This window comes from Daktulosphaira vitifoliae, unplaced genomic scaffold, assembly GCF_025091365.1.
Source record: "Daktulosphaira vitifoliae isolate Bord-2020 unplaced genomic scaffold, ASM2509136v1 Scaffold_2, whole genome shotgun sequence".
NCBI classification, from domain to species: Eukaryota; Metazoa; Arthropoda; class Insecta; order Hemiptera; family Phylloxeridae; genus Daktulosphaira; species Daktulosphaira vitifoliae.
The window spans coordinates 8,130,465-8,150,194 of record NW_026099573.1 but is presented as its reverse complement, the minus strand read 5'-3'; the positions used below and the strand labels follow the sequence as shown (position 1 = coordinate 8,150,194).

At 25.1% G+C, this 19,730-nt stretch overlaps 3 protein-coding genes across 5 annotated transcripts; all 3 read right to left on the bottom strand.

The window, feature by feature from the left end:
* Window positions 1-386: 386 nt before the first annotated feature.
* Window positions 387-9,153, bottom strand: LOC126897809 (tyrosine-protein phosphatase non-receptor type 23). The gene is made up of 14 exons (XM_050671679.1): window positions 9,104-9,153; window positions 8,062-8,155; window positions 7,775-7,977; window positions 7,207-7,390; window positions 7,006-7,150; window positions 6,823-6,935; window positions 6,500-6,676; window positions 6,191-6,444; window positions 5,702-5,834; window positions 5,503-5,637; window positions 5,161-5,401; window positions 4,026-4,228; window positions 3,709-3,955; window positions 387-2,102 (listed from the first exon to the last, which is right to left on the bottom strand). The coding sequence occupies exons 2-14, from the start codon at window positions 8,146-8,148 to the stop codon at window positions 682-684; spliced, it is 3,543 nt and encodes a 1,180-aa protein (XP_050527636.1). The 5' UTR covers window positions 8,149-8,155; window positions 9,104-9,153; the 3' UTR covers window positions 387-681.
* Window positions 9,154-12,350: 3,197 nt separating this feature from the next.
* LOC126897383 (probable ribosome production factor 1) lies at window positions 12,351-14,357 on the bottom strand. The gene is made up of 2 exons (XM_050670928.1): window positions 14,215-14,357; window positions 12,351-13,341 (listed from the first exon to the last, which is right to left on the bottom strand). Exons 1-2 carry the CDS (start codon window positions 14,230-14,232, stop codon window positions 12,430-12,432), a joined length of 930 nt encoding a protein of 309 aa, XP_050526885.1. The 5' UTR covers window positions 14,233-14,357; the 3' UTR covers window positions 12,351-12,429.
* On the bottom strand, window positions 14,288-18,154 carry LOC126897384 (lysosomal thioesterase PPT2 homolog). 3 transcript variants are annotated; one of them, XM_050670932.1, is made up of 6 exons: window positions 17,874-18,154; window positions 17,661-17,802; window positions 16,645-16,752; window positions 16,293-16,584; window positions 16,085-16,231; window positions 14,288-14,424 (listed from the first exon to the last, which is right to left on the bottom strand). In XM_050670932.1, coding segments are annotated over exons 1-6 (813 nt in total). In that variant the 5' UTR covers window positions 17,997-18,154; the 3' UTR covers window positions 14,288-14,423. The 3 variants fall into 3 exon arrangements, with proteins under 3 accessions (XP_050526889.1, XP_050526886.1, XP_050526888.1); XM_050670929.1 differs by lacking the exon at window positions 14,288-14,424 and having other exon boundaries at window positions 15,791-16,231; XM_050670931.1 differs by lacking the exon at window positions 14,288-14,424 and having other exon boundaries at window positions 15,791-16,231; window positions 16,293-16,566; window positions 17,874-18,149.
* Window positions 18,155-19,730: the final 1,576 nt, after the last annotated feature.

Here is a 19,730-nt window from a genome sequence, read left to right as displayed (position 1 = left end):
GAATTAAAGCGTTTCTTATGGTAATGATTTTAATCACTGTTAAATATCATCTGTACTTGTCCCATCTAGCCACGTCCACACGGTGCTGCGACTACTCTCCTCAATGCTCCCGTTTTTTTCATATGATTTACGAAGTTAGCAACCAAATATACATCAGATAAATAAATAAAAAATATTTAAAAGTAGTTAAATAAATTTGATTTAATAAAAATAATAAATAATTATAATATAAGGTTGAAAAATAAATAGTTTGATTAAAAAATAAAAACAACATTTAATATACAAATTAAAAAACAAATAAGTATTTATAAATTCATCTCACAAAATAATAATAATTTTTGTGTTTATGATAATTGGATAAACTTTTTTTAATATCAACTATAATTCTATAATATCACTATACAATTCTCAAAGTATAAAATTTTTAATGGTCACAATTTTTTAAAGTAAAAGATTTAATATTAACAATTAAATTTTCATTTAAAGAAACTTCTTTATTGAATATAAAAATAAAAAAGGTAAATATCATTTAAAGCTAATTGGTACACTTTTTAATAACCTTCATTAACATTCATATTGATAATGTAAACTTCATTTTATTTGTTTTTTGAATGAATTAAATGAAGAAATAACAAATAATAATACTAATTTCACAGGAATAAATTTCATAATTTATGCAATTTAATTATTCTGAGTTTTTGTAATACTTGAAACTTTTTGTGGTAAAATTAAAGGAGGTGGAGCATGAATCATATGGCTATCAGTATCATCTAATAAACTTGTAGTTGAGCTAGAATTTTGAATATTATTAGTAGAAAAATTTTGTCCATTAGGCATTGAACCAAATTCAGTTAAATTATTTGTTGTATAATTTTGATAATAACTATTTGGTGGAACTGAGTAATATGTATTTGTTACATTGGTATTAGAAGGATTTTGGTAGTAGTTAGAACCAGTAATACCACTAGCATATTGATTTTGATGTGACTGAATAGATGAGTTATTACTTAACTGATTGTAATTGGCCATATTTATTTCTTTTGGTGCAATACAGTAAACTGGCAATTGCTGTTGTAAAGACATATCAGATGGAGCAGTTGATGAAGTGTTTACTATAGTTTGGTTGCCTTGGATAGATATAGGTGTTGAATTTGTTTGATTGTATAAACTAGTATTTGAATTTGAGTTATATTTATAGTTAAAACAATGTAAATTTGAGACGTTACTAGAAGATAATTGAGATAAATTATTTGTATTATTTATATTATTTTGTAACAAATGACCACTTTGAATAGAATATGAATTTCCATATCTTAAATTCGTAGATCCAGCAGTTATAGAAGTATTGGGTTGATAAGCTGGAATGTTAGTAGGACAATTTATTGCTAATGATTGATTTAGGGAACTTTTAGATAGAATAGGAATGTTAGAATTATAACATAAAGTATTAGTAAGATAATTTACACCAGATGATTGAGTTTGAGTTATTTTAGGCAATGTCATATTATTTGAGTAGCAATCTAAAGGATTTTTTGAGTAAATGACTTGAGGCAAATTATTTTGTTGATGTTGAAAGCCCATACTGATTTGATATGGATATGAATATGATGCAGGTTGATTTTGGACTATAGGACTATAGTTGGAATGATTTGAGACAGACAATGAGCTATTAGGTGTTGTATTCACCATATGGATTGAACCAGTCATTTTTGGTAAAATTCCTTGTTGCAGCAAGTTATTATTTGATGGTTGACAAAAATTGTTTGGTTGTGAATTTTGAACTCCTTGATTTCCAATATTAAAAGACTCATTATTTAAATTCAAATTATTTAATTGAGTGGATATGTTATTATATAGAAATTCTTTTGGATGATTATATCCAGTTATAGCTTGTTCAGATCCTAATGGTGATGGTCGGCGTACTCCATTGTAATACGAATCGAGAGACACACTAGTATCTTTTTCATTGTTAATGGTATCAGGTTGATAATAATTTGTAGTGTCAGAAGTTTGTGTATTCTGAATTTTTGGTTTAGAATCCATATTAATGGAAGAATTCATGATTATTTGATCTCTCTCTTCAGTTTGAACTTGACAAGTACCTTTAATAAATAAAATAAATTAAGAAAATATTTTATGATATTGAGGGATAATATTTATTAATTACTTTGTATATAATACAGAGTGATTTATTTATCATAAACCATTTAATTAGTCAAAAAATAAAAAAAAAATTTTTCTTATTGATAAATATTTTTATCAACTTATCAATCATAAATTATTTTTTATGTTCATCCCATAGACTTTATAATAGTCAACTTTATTTTTTCAAAATACATAATTAATCAAGTTATTTATTAGTTCATGATATAATTAAGAAAATAACTGGTATATTATAATTTATGGACCAGTATTTTAGAAGTTATTAAACATACTATAATGTTGGCTGAAGGTGAGACGTTATTGTTGTTATTTTTATTTTTATACCTAAGTATAAAAATGTCAATAACATTAGAAATAGTGGTCCAAAAGTTAATTTTATTTAACACATCATAAGACAGTACAATTTTTATTTAATATTCTTGAAAACTTAGTAATGTTTTATCTAGAGTGGTTTGTCCCTTCTGAAACAAAAGATAATTCTATACTACTATATATCAACAGTAGTTGCAAACACTTAGGTTCCTTCAAATTGGCTCAAAAGTTTTTTTATTAATGCATATAAATCCATTTCTCACTTTTAATTAATGTTGAAAGATGATTTAATATTTTTTTTAGCTTCATACGAAGCTGAGAAGGTATTGGTTTTACTATGATGTGTTTTTTTTCAGCTCTCACCTAACCGATTTCTTTCAACGATACGTCAAAAGATCACAAATTGTATCTAGTCAAAGACATTGAAAATTGAAAATTTTCCCTCATTTCCCATAAATGGGGGAAAACTCCAAAAATATTACAAATTTAAAAATTGCTAATTTTCGAAATTTTTTTTAGTTAAAACTGCCATAATTTGCTTAAAAAAGAACAAATCAATATAATTTGTTTTATATAGATGCATGATGTCTTTACTTATCATTTTGTATATTTCTTTATAAATCTGATCCTTTACCTGCCACAGGGGGGACAACTTATTTACAAAAAATTAACATTTTCAACTTAACTTTTGAGTGTTCCGGAAAGTCTGACACTTTTATATATATTTTAAATTAAAGATAATGTAATGTACTTTATCATGAAAAACTTTTCGGACTTTATTTTGTCTTCACGGTGAAAATGGCTACCAAATGCTATTTTTGTGTGAAAATTCTCAATTTTATTTTTTACATTTTTAACTTTATAATGCTATAACTTATTGAAAAGTATATAGATCAACACAATTTTTTTATGAGAAATAATATTTTTATTCCTTTTTCATTCGACATACTTTATCTTAATCAGGATATTAATAAGGAACTAGCAGATTATGTAGCTTTTGGAATAATCCACCAATTTTTTAAAATTAAACACTATCTAAAGATTTGCATCAAAGCGTTTTTTTTTTATAGTGATTTTAATCACTGTCAGATATCATTATACTTGATCCAACTATGCCATTGTGCCACGTCCCCCCTGTGCTGGGTTTTTAAGTCTTACTATAATAAGACTTTTTTAATAATATCACTACATTATTCAGTTTTATTCTTTTTATCACTCCTAAAAAATTTGTACCTTTTACTCGTTGAAGTAGTTTTGAAACATTTATAGAAAGTTTATTATAAAACTCTAAGCCTTTAGAAGATTTTTCTATCAGGTCTTCCACACAGTTAAAAGAATCAATGAGAGATGTGATTTTTTCACGGCGTTTTTCAGCACTAGACACAAATAATTTGCGAACAAATGCTGCATCCATATATGCTAATCTAACTGCTTCTATTATTGCAGGTTGAGCAGATATATTTTGTTTAATTAAATTAATCTAAAAACATAAATACAATTTTTGTTAATAAATATAGATTAAAAAAAATTTTTTTTTTAATTTAAGTTACCAGGTTTGCATATTTAACTGAGATTTGTTGATTAAATAATGTAGATAGATCATTTTGTGATTGAGTCACTTGTACTAATGACAAATCATCTTCTTCAATAGCTTTATGCAATCTGGATGCTAACATTGTTCTCTGAGTTTGCATTTCACATAATTTATTAACAATAGTTTGTAGTTGATTAAATTTTTTTTTGTCACTTTCATCTAAAATAAGTATATATATATATAAGAATGAAACAGATCTAACTAACAACTTTTGTAGCTTATATTAATATTTTGGTTAAAATTTTTGCTCTCCTAAAGTACTTTAAAAGCTTATTTTTTTTAATTATAAAGAAATAAAAAAAATTTATCTTTATTTTTTAGAGATTTTCTTGCAAAAAATGTTGATGGGTCGATAGCAACTTCAAGATAAGTACTTATTGAGTTACAAGCATTTTAATACATACAGTAGATATGTAAAACAGAAGGAGTATGCCTTAAATATACATCAGTACAAGCTGTACCCACAAGCTATATATAATAATATTATATATATTTAAATGCTTGGAAATCAATAAGTATTTATTTTAAAGTTGTTACTGTCTCATCAACATTTTTTGATGAATATTATTAGAAAAGTTTTGTCCATTCGGCATTGAATCAAACCTAAAAATGTATTTCTCAAATAATTTGAATATGCTAATATTTTTAGTACATTTAATCTATCTTTTTAAGTTGGATATAAACTTTAATATTAATTAAACCTCAAGTTCTCTTAATCTAATATATTTTTAGTTTATAAAACACAAAAAATATATAAACACACCATAAAAGTTGAGATTCCTCAAAAAATATTTATGATTATGGCAAGAAATAAACCATGAAAATATGTTAAACTGTAAAAAAAGTCCATTTTGAAATTATTAAAAGAATTATATATATATATATATTTATTATTAAAAATAAAAATATGCTTTTAATATAGTGTATTAATGCCAAAATTGTTTTAAAAAACATTACATCGAACTTTTAACTATATCAACAATTTTAAGAGTAGTCAGTTATATCAATTCCACTCTGTATATTAAATAGTGAATAATAATTAGCAAAAATATATTTTCATATATCTCTTTAAAATTGAAGTATTAACTTACCTAATGTATCAGGTGTACACATTGGTGGTAAATGTTTTTCTAATTCTACTAAAGATATATTCATTAGGTTTAAGTTATTTATGTGCATGTCTAAAGCTTTATGTAATGTTTCATTTGACTCTTCTGCTTTGTTATGAGCTTCTTCATACTTATTTGCCTCACGCTTTAATTCAGTTATTACAATAGAATTATAAGGTTGGCCAACAGAGTCTTGATAAATTTGATCTTCTATCTCTTCAGTCTATTAATATAAAAATGTTTTCAGATGTTTGAAAAAATTTAAATTTAATCAATAAAATAAATTGTTTTATAAAATCTTTAAGAATTATTTAAATTATCTACTTTTAAACAATTATTGATCTCAGATAGCATTTTTTTAATATCTTGATTTATACTCGATAATTTACTCATTATATCAGATAAATTGGATAGCTTTTCAGGGTTTGCTTGAAATGCAGCACAACTGTTGACTAATGACTAAAATATTATAAAATAATATAGGTTACTATAATTTACAAAAAAAATTGTTTTTAATCATTACCTGGGGTGTTTGTACTTTCCAAATACTTTTATCTAGACAATCTAGTTGAAGTGAAGATGAAAATATTGAAAGCTCATCATTAGCTTTCTCTATCAACTCATTAGTATTTTTTAGCAATCTATTTTTTTCTTCTCTATTTAAAAAATACATAAAGAAAAAATTATAAAAAGAGATGTATTTTAGCTATATTCCTATATATGTAGGGTGTTCAGTAAGTAAGGACATTCAGGTTTCTATCGTTCTCATTGTTTTTAACAATTGATCTATCTCCTTACTTATTGTAACACTCTGTATATTTAATAACCCTATTGATTTCTAATACTTTTTTTAAACTATGACATTTCTAAAAATTGATATTCAATTAAATTAGATATTTTTAAAATCAAACGACCAATAAAATATGTAATATATTAATTTATACATTTCAATTAATACCTTCACAATCTTATTTAAGGGGATGTGTTATAAATAAATTATTATAAAAATTACCTATACATAGATGATGCTTTTTGATAAAGAGTTGGTATCAAATCAGCAAACAATAAAGGACCTGATATTTCTGGATCTACAACACTAAAACCAATACTTTTTACAAGGGATGCACCTTTAAGTTTTTCTAACTGTTGATTTTCTTCTTCTGGTAAAGGAACTTTTTCATGGTAAATCAATTCATTTTCAGTTTTTGATGCTTTCCATTTAGCTGCAACCACATCCATTGTAAAAGTCAGTGCTTCTTGAACTTGCTGTATTCAAAAATAATTTAACAGAGTTAAAATAAAAAAAAAACAAATTTGTTACCTCTGGGTCATCAAAGTTTTTTGACTGATTAATTGCTTCTTCTAGCTTATTAAAAGCAATTTGATAATAAGATACCCTAAATCCCATTTGTTGTTGATCTTCAGCATGTTGACCTTGGAATAGAGAAGTGACACATTCATAATAAGTTTTCTTAAACATACAGTATTTTGACCACATCTAAAACAAAGGCAGAATGTTAAATGTTTTAATTATTCAAAATAATATAAAACATTTAAACTAAAATTTAGCGAGACTTTAACAAATTAAATTGTCACAAATTTTAAATATATAAAATTCTTAAATCCCAAGTGAATTGAACTTACTTTGTATCTCTTCATGCCTACTGTTTCTCCAATACTACTCTCTACAGTAGCAAAATTGACTAACGCATTCATTGCAGCATTATAATATTCAGAAATTTTTGCAGAAACCTTAGCTATAACCCAACATATAGAAAATATCATTTTTTTTTCAAATAATCACAAAATAATAAATAATTTAATTACCAATTATTAATGCTTTTCGATTATCTATCATACTTTTTTCCAGTATGCATTCTTGAGCTTGAGCCAAACTAAGTTGATACATATATTGTAATAAATCAGAAGATAGATCAGGACGAAACTTTAAGGGATAATTTTCATTAAGTTCCTGTATAAAATACATGGTAAAAATAAATAACACTAAAATGTAACAAATTTAATTACTTGAAATGCCCAAGCAGCGCATTGAAAATGTGTGCATGCCATTTTTAGGGCTTCATCATCAGATGTTCTATTTTGGGCAGACCCAAGACTACAATGTAAAGCTCCAATGTTGTATAGAACAGAAGCAATTTCCAATGTAATGTCAGACATATTAAAACAAATACTTGGATTGAATACATGATTCCTGTAAAATTAGGTATAATGTAAAAAATTTATCTTTACCATCCAGATCAGCAAACCAAATAACAGGTAAATTGATTTCCAGAAAATTATAAAATTATGATTTTGACATTGTATCATTAAAACCTAATACAAAATATTCCACAGGTAGAGATCATGTCTATGATTTTAAATGTGTTGATTAAAAATTAATTCAAAATTGAATTTTAAAATACTGAGATGAATACAAAAACTTTAATAAATTTTCCAACAAACTTTTTATACCATATAAATATATAGTTTTTGATTTATCTTCATTAATTAGGATAAGCTGAAATGTCTTCTTTTTGTGGTACCAATTCAAGATAATTTTAACTTAAGATAAACATTTTTTTTAAGAAAATCTCACCATGAAAATTCCAATGTTGCACTTCCATTTTCAGTCATTGGAAAACGACTTTTTAATGCATGTAATTGACAAAAATATCTTTTTAAAATTGAACATCCTTCAACATTAATAGTAGGACCTGTAGAAGTTTCTCTTAATGCTAGTAACATTGACAAGTCATCACTATAATTTATTGGATCTTGATCATATGTATTTTGTATATACTTTTGATTTTATGTAAAAAAGATGAAAGCATACATTATTAATGTAATATTTGATGGAATTAAGTTTTTAAAAAAAATACTTACATGATTAATTTTTGTTGTAAAATCAGGGCTTTGCTGGCTAGTTTTAAGTGGAAAACTTATCATGTATAATCGTGGAACAGCCTCCATTTTAAAACTAAAAATAATAAACAAGTTTTTCTTAATTTACAATATTTAATTATTGAATTTGAATTTACAAAACTGTTTAACCTCATTTCATATTAGCTTAAGAATAATAATTTTCAAATATAACTCAAATATTTAATACTAACTAAATGTTAAATATTATTATTAATATAATAATAATAATAATATAATTAATAAATATTAATCACAAATTGATGTCATGATTTAATAATGACTCTAGTTGAGACACAACTTTTTTTTTTTAACTAGACACTTTTTGGCCTCATTCTTCCTCTATTTTAGGTATAAAAATGTTAATAACTTCTATAATATTAATACAAAAAAATTTATTAATACACATATTCATGTTCTTAATTAAATTATTTTTTTATTTTTTAAGCATATTAGATATATGTTGTTCTTTAAATATATATAGTTGATATTTCTATTATGTATAAGGAATAGACTAAAAACATATTTTATAATAGACAAATGGAAATACATATTTAACTAAAAAAAATTGTTTTTTCAAGAAAAATTGAGGAACTAGCGTTAAAAACACTCTGTATGTATAGTTTCTATTACTCATTTGCTATTTGAAATTAGTTTTAAACTTATGATCTCTTACTATACTTTGGCCTTCTGCTGGTAAATAAATAAAATGAAGGTATGACTGATACCTATTTGATCAATATTTTTGCTTCACATACTCTAGATATCACTTATTATTATATAAGGAGTTCAATCTTAGGATCGGAGTACATTCATATATTTCACACACTTAACTCAGAATTGCAAGCCATAGTCATTATTATTAAAATTTAATAATTTTGAATAGTAAAATATATATAATTAACATTCACAAATATTAAATAGTTAATATTTTCCCAAACAACGTTATCAAAACTATTTGACTTAAATTCTATAATTGACTTTGTTAAAATTTAAAACTATATACTTTAATATGTTTCTCCGCGGCAAATTATCATAAAACTTGTAACTTGTAATTTCGATCACAAACAAATCATTAATGAATTACAACTGAATAATTAGACGTTTTACCTAATTTTATATTTGAGAAATTTTTCTTCAGTGAACTAATAATTGATAACTGTAAATATTTAGGGAAACGTACATTTCAGCCGAAAATATTATGGTCAAACCATGTTTTAGTCGAAAAATAAATTGACCTAACCGTATTTTGGTCGAACAGCATTGCAGTCAAAAATAATATTGATAAGTTTAGAGTCTAAACTTATCAATGGTCTATGGTCTAAACTTTAGACCATAGACATGTAAACACTACGAATCAGACCTTATGCATAGCACACTTTATTAAATAAAAAAATATTTAAAATAGCAAACAATCTACATCAGTTTTAAATACTTAATGATTCAATAAATTGAATATCATTAATACGATAACGTCGTAATTTAATTTGAACGACGTCCTAAGAAATTTATATGTACATTTAATATGTGAAATCATTTTAAATAGAGATGAATAAAATAAAATAAAATAAAAAATAAACATTATTTACCTAACTTTTTAATCAATACGAAAAAAAGTAATAGAGCTTTTCCGAACTTAGCCATTGCTCCTAGGATTTTTTTATGAGTCCCAATAACTTAATATACTACAGAACGCAGAATAAATACAAGAAATTAAAATTGAGTGTTGAAAATTATGTTGTTTATGGATTTTCCATAATACGCAAATTGTAAATTTTGTAAATTCTATAAGTAGCGTTAAAATTATTTCTCCATCATAAAATTTTCACCAGACGTTTTAATTGCCTAAAGGAAAGTACTATGTAAATTTGAAAAAAATTCGTTCAGTCACTTTTGTGTAATGAGATGATAAAGTTGGCTATTTTTAGCAAACCTTGCATGTTCAAGACCGTAAAACGATACAAAAAAAATTATAAATCGATTCAAATATGATATGAGTTAAAAGAACATTACTAAAAGTTTCTGAAAAGAAAAAAAAAATTTTAATTAAAAAATTTTTCGTCCTTCAAATTTTGCTATTAAAATACTGCAAAATTTAAAAAATTTAAATCAAAATTTCGATGTTCAAAAAAATTCAAAATTTATAAACTTAAGAATGAAATTGAAGTACTATTTAATATGAGTAAAACAGTGCTAGTTCCACAGTGATAGCTTATTTGGATGTGAAGTTATAGGCTCTAGAACATAGGCTGTTTTTTCATGTTTTTAATTATAAAAAATGCTCTATCTGGTAAGTAAAAAAAACAATAATAAAAAAAAAAAATATTATTTTTGTTGTCAATGACCTTTAAGAAGTCTATGATATAAATTTCATAAATTTCTGAACTATACCAGCACACACATTAGGTGATTTCACATGGAATGACCTAGGAGTAGAATGTCAGGAAACAAGGAAACCTGGTGGTGGGATAAGGACGTTCAAAAAATTATAAAAAGTAAAAAAATCAATTCAAAGTATGACAGAAAAGTAAAAGAAGATAATATTGGATGGAGTATAAACGCTTGTGCAAAGAAGCTAAGTATGCAGTAAATAAGGCGAAGTTTAAGAGGTATGATAGGCTAGGAACAAAGGAAAGCAAGAAAGAAGTCTATAGACTCGTAAAAGTAAGAGAAAAAAGGTCTAAAGATTATCACTATGAAAAGTGTTTATAATAGGGTACTATCGAGTGACGATTTGAAAAAAAAGGTAAAAGAGTATTTTGAAAAATTACTGAGTGAGGAATATCCAAAAGAGACATTAGAGGGTATCTCGTGGAACAAGGGACTGGTAAATTTAATTAGTGAGAAAGAGGAATGAGAGGCTGTGGCATCAATGAATAAGAATAAAGCAGTAGGACCAGATAAAGTGCCTGCAGATTTGACAAAGGAGAACACGAGGTACGTGAAATGAGGAGTTCAGTGTCAATAGACGAGGACGTGATAGAAGAGGTGGAAAGTTTTAAGTATTTAGGATTAAGTGCGGGTGGTTGAAGTGGATTGAAGCGTCTGATGTTATACGATAAAAGAATTCCAATGAGGCTGAAAGGTAAATTCTACAAGATTTTAGTGAAACCAGCTATGATGTATCGTTCAGGGTGTTGGGCGTTTGACAATAATGTAGAGCAGAGAATGAGTGTAGCGAAGATGAGAATACTTAGATGGATGAATAGAGTTACTAGAGTAGATAGGATAAGGAACGAACATATAAGAGGGAGTATAGGTGTAACGTCAATCGTAGATAAGATGAGAGAAAATAGATTTAGATGGTTTGGTCATGTTACGAGAAGAGAAGTATCGGAAGCTGTAAGAAAAATAATAGAAATGAATGTTGAAGGAAGAAGAGGTAGAGGAAGACCAAAAAAGAGATTGAGGGAAGTTATTGAATGCTATTTAAGGACGGCCGATGAGAACGTAGATGATAATCGTGTAAAGTGGAAGTTTAGTGGCCGATCCCAAGTATTTGGGATTAAGCCGAGGAAAAAGAAGATATATATATATATATATAATACTTATTATATCTATCTATAATTAATACCAATAATAAAATTATATATTTTTTATACTCTTAGAATGTAGATTAATATCAATAGAATATTGGTTGATGACTATTATAGATAATAAACATTATTCTATCATCCACTACAGCAGTGCTAATAGGTTTGCCTCAAAGGTGTGTGTACATATATACTAAGAACGTTCAAAATGGTACATTTTGGTGGATGCTGTTTTTACCTAAACTCTATTCAATCAAAATATTCAAAACGTTATTGTTTTTAAACATACTTGTTAGTTTTTTTTGATGATTAATGAACAAAATTTAAATATAATTTAAAAAAATACTTTAACAGTATATTTTAAATGTTAAAAAAATATTATAAAAATACCATTGAAATTTTTATTTTAAACATCTTATTAGAAAAAAAAAACTTATTTCTCTGTAATTTAAATTCACAAAAAATAGTGTTAATAAATATGTAGTTAGGGGCAGGCAAGTTGATAACTTTATGATGGCATCATCCTTGTGGTCTACTGCTTCGGGATCCATTCTCATTTATCTCAACTTGTACTATTTTTACAAACTGCTCTTAAAAATAATAACAGTATTAAAAGCTATAACCATAGTATGTATTGAAAGCTATAAAAAATAAAAAAATATAATTAACTTCAATTGTTAGAATATAACAGAAAAGTTATATAAGTAGTCGAAATAAATATAAAAGTATTATATATTTTATTAAAAATTTTATTATGATAAATTCACAATAAAATCATGTTATATATATAACTAAACAATCACAAAAAAAATCTTCTACGACTTGTTTCAATTTTATGTCTTTTATCAGTCATAATCCATCTATATTCTCCACATTTAGGATCATATAATCCTTCTTGAATATATTGTAATCTCATAGTAAATTTAGGTCCTAGTTCTCTAAGAGACGGTTTATTTTTCAAAAATTTGTATCTATGATGTCGAACAAAAATATAATCTCTTTGATTATGCATTGTAATTACATGTCGTCCTTTAAACTCAGCTTCTTGATGAAAAACAGCACCTAGCATACGTGCAACAGTTTTACCTAGTCCAGTTGTAAAATTTGTTGTTATCACTTCAGGTCTGTGATTAGTAAATTCTTTACGTTGTCTTTTATTTGGAAATATAACATTACTTAAACGAAAATATGCAGTGGGACCCTTAGGCAGATGTACTAGTATTAATCCATTAGGTTCATTTCGATCTTCATTTAATACTATTAAATCAGTATATCCTTTATTGATTGCTGCCTGTATAGTTTCTTTAACTGAAGCATCTCTACGAAAGACTCTAACAGAGTTGGGTATGATTTCTGTTAAAATTTTACCAAATTCTCTTACTTTTCTAAGAGGTTTTTCTTTGTAAGTAATTAATACTTTAGGTTTATAAAGTTCAGAATAATATTCAGAAAACTCATCATTTTCAAATTCGGCTGCTAAATCTTCAGCTTTTTGATCATAGTCTTCATCATCAGAATGAAATACAGTTGAATCATGTTCTCTAGTATTTTCAATAGTACGCGGTATTTGCTTAGGGTCACCACTCTCTTTTCTAAGTTTCCTATCTTTTCTTTGCTGTTTTTTTTTATTCTTAAGTTCTTTCAATTTTTCTTGTCTTAACAAGCCTCTTGGTTTTTTCCTAGCCAACTTAGGCAATTCTGGTTGTGGTTCCTGAAATAGTAATAAACTGGTAAAAATACTAGAACATTGAAACAATATTCAATTAAAAACCAATTTTTTAATGAAATTTCAAAAACCAACAAAAATGTTTGAAAGATTGATAATCTATATAACTAACATTTCTAAACTTTACTTTATAGTATTTCAGTAAAAATAAACAAAACATTTTAAAAATGTATGCTATCTTTTGGTATGAAAAATGAAAACAATTTATGATTTTTTATTTTAAACTTGCTAGTAAAAAATGTATAACAACAAAATTACAATTAACCTAAGTAATTAAATAATGATAAGAAAATAGAAATCATTTGGTTGAGTATAGTTTATCATTTTAATTTTGAACATCATGTAAAAATACTATTTAAGTACCAGAGGAATTTTTTTTATTCACTAATTCAAAGCAAGGCTTAGTAAAAGTAACATATTTAATGTAACAATTAGGATATTGATTATTCATATCTATAGACAATTAATACTTTTTTTAGAAGTATTTAATTGAAAAATAAAAACCACTTGATAAAATTGAAAATTTAGAAGCATGTTCAATAAAGAGTGAAAATGTCAAATGTTTAAAGTGCCAAAAAATGAAAAAACATTTTATCTTTGATAAATGTTCTAAATGTTCATAGCTTCAATTGTGTAGTATTTAAATTGTCAACATACAATTTCTTAAAGTATTTTATGTGAAAAAAATAATTTTTCGATGAAAATGTTATTTTATTTATCGTTTAGATTTATGTTACTTAGCACTTGTTTTTCATAGATATAGAACATATGAAATCTTCATCTTAAAATATTTTTATATAATAATTATTGTAATAAAATCTGTAATACACTGATCTACATCTAGAATAAAATACATACCATCAATTCATTATCCATGGTCGTACTCTATAACAACAGATCGAAACGTAATGACACAGTACCGCGTTTTCTTTAGCAGCACATCATGTTATCAAACCATGCGGAAATGTATCAGCTCTAAATGATAAGTGTGCGGTGGCACGTTTATGTCTACGACGCCTGGGGTCTGCTTGAGCTATCCTGTACAGTACTTTTTTAGGTTCATCAATTCTGTCATTAACGGAATAATTAAAACACATAAATTAAAGACCAATTCAACTATGTTAAATTAAATAACATAATTCACATGATAATATATTATATACATTTTAAAAATTAAATATAATATAATCACATTGATTTCATCGTTTAAATTTATATTTGATAAGAATTATAAATTATTATTCTTATCAAATATAAATTCAAAGTATTATAAAAAAAAATAATTATTACGAATTCTTTCTACACCTTCCATTCGAAGCTCTAAGGAAAATTATTTTACTTTAATGGGTTTATTATTATTAATTTTTTTTAGTTCTCACTAAACCAGTAGACAGAAATTATTTTATTTTACGACCTATTTAATACAAAATAAAAATGTGTAAAATGAAATTCTAAAAGTGCTAATATCTAAAGACAGCCTATCTAGCTCAGTATGTAATACATCGCGCTTAAGTGCAAACAGTGGCGCACTAAAGGTTCCAGCTCCCCGAGGCATTAATAATATGGTGCTTTTTTGATAACACTACACAACTTTCTTGGAAATCTCTCTCTCTGTAGATTAAAAAAAAAACGTATAAAAATATTTTTGAGGATGGAGAGAAATAAAATTAGATTTCCTAACTTTTTTTTTTTCAATAATAGTAAAAATTATAGAATATTTGTGGAATGAAAGTTTTCTACAGTTTTTAAAAGTTCTATACAATTACACAAATAATATCTTCACATATTCCACTAATCAAAAAAAGAAAACTTGGAATATGCACGAATAAAAATATATATATAATTTACCAGTACAACTAATATGTTATTAAAATAATTTTATTCAATTTTTTTATTTGAACAATTTTGCTTTAGAACTGATGTATTAGAAATAAATTTAATTATCATATATAACAATTATATAGATTTTTATAAGCCATTAGAAATTTTATATTAGTGATTATTATTTTAAATAATAAATAAACTCCTGATTTTATTTCAACTCAAATAAAATATTTTTGTGGTGTATTTTTAGTCAATACACCCTCAAAATCGTACTTCCTCTAATATAATACACCCTCTACTTTTGGTTTCTGGGGCAACTTCCTCAAGTAGCACCAGTAAACAAATAAAGTCCATAGTAGAAAAGCAATAAAAAAATTAACTTAACTCACACAGAATTAGTACTAATTCTATATTGCTTTATTATGCGTATATAATTTTACATTACATATCATTATTACTACAAAATTAGTAGATAGTAATTATAAATTGATTTAGCAGCCTCTTACCAGAGATGTATTTAAATACTATTGTTTCATATGTTGGTTATTTTATAAAAGTTTTTTTAGTTTTTTGTATTATATTTTATAAAAAAAATTGTTAACAGTAAACATTAAGACATAAGTGATCATTTGTTTATTTTTCAATGAATTCTAATGAGCAGTGAAAAAATTCTAAACAATAATGATAATCTAACTGAACAGCTTTAAGTTATAAACGATAGAGTAATAAATATTATTCGATCCTTTACATTAAAATTAAAAAAGAATAATATATTCATTTAAATTTAAACTTTAAATAAACCTTGTATTAAAAAAACACAGACAATAAGATATATTCCACATATAATAATAATTAATCCAACCATTTAATAATAAAGTTATCTATAACAGATTTATCTTTGTACCATTCATGATGAGATATTCCAATAACTGTGAAAAACATTAATTTTCCTGCTTCATCTAGTGTCTTTAAGCCAAAAGAGTCATTCTTGTAAATTGATCGTTCTTTTACAGTAACTATTTCTTGATTCTCATTTAAAACAGCAAATTGACTAAAAATAAAAACTTAATAAATTTCAAGGATAAATTTCAGGCTTTGACATTTGTTCATACCTTGATTGCCATGGAGAAATTACTCCATCGTCAGGTCCTCCAATTAAAATCATTCTTTTTAATCTAGTGATACCTTTTTTATAATTACTACTGTTTGATGTTTCTAATTCATTATTAATAATTGGTAAGTATTTACTATACTTCAAATAAAGATCTAAATGGTACGGATCATACCAATAATTTCCAACACTAATATCTTGACCCATTTTAGAGTAAAACAGTTCATATGCAGTTTTAAGCGTTAAATTTGGAAATATACTTGAAAAACATTTTGCTATAATAAAATTAATAACTTATATTCATAATTACAATATATATATATTAATTATAGTCATCAATTGTTTTAACTTACTTCCATATTGTCCACCTTGAGGAGAACTTAATGAAATAAATGTATGAACATTGTGATTAGGATATGATTCTAGCATACCTCTAGCTATTATTCCTCCTTGCGAATATCCTAAAACAACAATTATAATATTATTTTACAAAAAAAAAAAAATTTCTCAAAATTTTATAATATAATTAATATTTAGGTATACAAAAATCTTTTTACAAACTTCATTAATAAAGTTAATGAGAGTTGGAGATTTTATCATCTAACCATTAAAGATTTTACAGAGGGATGTGAACGTTTTTTTGAACTTAGAGCTAACTTGATGTATTGATTACTATTTGTTAACAGTAAAAAAATTGTTCAAATAATTCAGTATTTTGTTTTTCTTATTTAGAAAAGTAAGTAAAAATAAAAGAAATTGAAAACATTCTAATCATTTAATAATCTTGATAAATTGGGTTTTAACTATAAAATTGATATATACATAGAAAAAATTATTTATTTAAAAGCTATTACTTAATATTTTACTAGCAAAGATATAAATTGTTTATCTAATCATTTATACAAGTAAATCAATTTATATACATAACTGATTCAATACAATTCATTTTAATTTTAAATTATGTTGTTGAACCAAGTTATGACTAGATTTTCTTTATAAAAATGTGCTTTTATTATAGTATATTAGTACATATGTAACAGGGTTCAATTATGATGAGTTAAGATATATAAGTATTTTCGTTCTCTCTGTCACAAACAAAAGCTTAAGAGAGGATGTTAAACATAAAAAATAATAATAATAATCAAAGTACATGAAAAAGTGTATTTTGTTCTATTTTATTATAATTCATTTTTTTAAAACAAGTTAAATAAATTGAAAACTAATTGCCAAAACATATATAGTATTGTCATATTTCTTCTCACCAACACATTTTGTATATATCTGGAGATCCTAGAACGTGAATTTTCTCACGTTATTCCCTCCTTCCATACAAGAGACTGTCATTAACATATAACAACAATTTACAAACCGATTAAATTAATGCCTTCAGGGTGTTGGGAACAAATTTGTAATAAGTCAGGTCCAAGTTCTAATACTTGTTTCCATAAAGGTTCAAGACTTGCCCATCCACAAAACCGATTAAGAACATAAGTTTTAGTTCCAGGATGCATCTGCAAACATGAATAAAAATAAATATCAATGTACATAAAACAATATTGACATTTAAAAAAAAATGATTAACTTCTTCAATTTGCTTAGCTAGTTCAAGCATTGTAACATCTCCAGTCATCAGGCCATGAACAAGTACTACTGGCTTATGAGGTGGCTTTATTTCAACATCATTATATACTGGAATAGTTTCCATTATACTGATAATATAAATGTAATAATTTTAAAATAAAAACAATTTATATTTAAACACGGTTTTTAATAATAGTTTCTATTATTTTTATTTTGTATCCTAAAGGTCTTATGTACATAAATTTTATTAAACATTTAATTATATAAATATATATATATATATATATAATAAAAGAACAACTAAATACCAAAAACGGACAAGTCATATATATATATGTAGAACACATCATTAAAAATTAAATGTTAACTGAAACAACTTATCTTTTAGAATTTATTATCAAGTATTTGATAATGCTATCATTGCACAGACCACGAGCCCATAAATATAATAGTGCCTTTCTTTAAATACATGACTTTAAATTAAGTAACAAATAATTAAAATAAAATTACTTTTTATTTCAGTAGTTAAATAGAAATTACTTAAAAGGTAGTTTCGTTACTATAACTTCTAATTCAAGTTAAGTTACTACTCAACACTGGTAATAGGGAAAGTTTTTTATTTAGTTCGGTATTTTTACATGAATAAGTTTTTTAAACAATAAAAAAACACGACTTAGCAGGAATGATAACTTTTGTTGTATTATGTAAAAATTGCTAATATATCGTGTTCTTTATGCAACTTCAAATAATCATGGAGATGATATTTCATAAAGTTACGATATATCCAATCTTTTACGTGGTCTTAACTACAAATTATTTATCGATCTTACAAAAAAAAAGTTAAATTTTTTTTAATCATGTCGAGATTGTTTATAAACTTCAATTCACGTAATTGTATTAAAAAAAAATCTCTTGAATATAAAATGTATATACATATAATGATGCCTAATAGGGATGAATTATGCAGCATTAAATAAAAATTGATTTTCCGATTTGCGCAATAAAAAAATGTAGCGGAGACGATTATTATTCTTATTGTTTAAGACGACATAATAAATGCCTATTGATCATACTTGATTCGATATTGAAATCAATAACTTTAGAAAATTATATTTTTTAATTAAATTATAACAAAGAAAAAGTTATTTCAAACAATTTAGATATTTTATCCTGGTAGGATTACTATTAATCATACCTCAGGATACAGACTGCTATAGGGAAGGACCAGTTACATTATAAAAGTTTCAAACACTTAATTACCAACTATTTAGTTTAATACCGTAATACGACATATTTTATGTTAAAAATTCTATTTAGGAATACTAAAATAGTATGAAAATGAAAAATAAAATATTAAGTAATTGAGATAATATATTACATAAAAGTTCGAATAATTTGTAATAATATTTATATTTGAAAAAAAAATCATAAGCCTACACAAAATACTTGGTATTTTATTTAGCTATTGGCAATCGTTAACTTATTTTGATACCCCCATACTTTTAATTGTAAGATGATTAATTAAAAAAAGGATTAGGATGTAAATATGCTTCTATAAATATTTCATATGTGTAATTAAGTGTTAATTTATTTTATTGGTCCAGGGTAAATTATTTGATTTATCCACTGAATGTTCGTTAAAACCGATTGCTAAATATCATTCACAAAAATTGAAGGACTTAATTTCTTTAAAATTTCTTACCAAATCTGGTTTTTTGATAACCTTTTTTTTATTAAATTTTTACAAAAAAACAGTAGCACAGTGTGGACGTTGCATAGTTATGACAAATATAGATATCTGACAGTGATTAAAATCACTATCATAAGAATCGCTTTGTTACAAGTCTGTAGCTAGAGT

Bases quoted from the DNA above. Each gene is read 5' to 3' on its own strand.
- LOC126897809 (XM_050671679.1), bottom strand. From the start codon at position 8,148: ATGGAGGCTGTTCCACGATTATACATGATAAGTTTTCCACTTAAAACT. The intron at 5,638-5,701 runs GTAATGATTAAA...ATAATATTTTAG, and splicing joins GGAAAGTACAAACACCCCAG to TCATTAGTCAACAGTTGTGC. The intron at 3,956-4,025 runs GTAACTTAAATT...TTATGTTTTTAG, and splicing joins CAGTTAAATATGCAAACCTG to ATTAATTTAATTAAACAAAA.
- LOC126897384 (XM_050670929.1), bottom strand. From the start codon at position 17,996: ATGGAAACTATTCCAGTATATAATGATGTTGAAATAAAGCCACCTCAT. The intron at 16,753-17,660 runs GTTTGTAAATTG...TTGTTGTTTTAG, and splicing joins TGAAGGCATTAATTTAATCG to GATATTCGCAAGGAGGAATA. The intron at 16,585-16,644 runs GTAAGTTAAAAC...TATGAATATAAG, and splicing joins TCAAGGTGGACAATATGGAA to TTATTAATTTTATTATAGCA.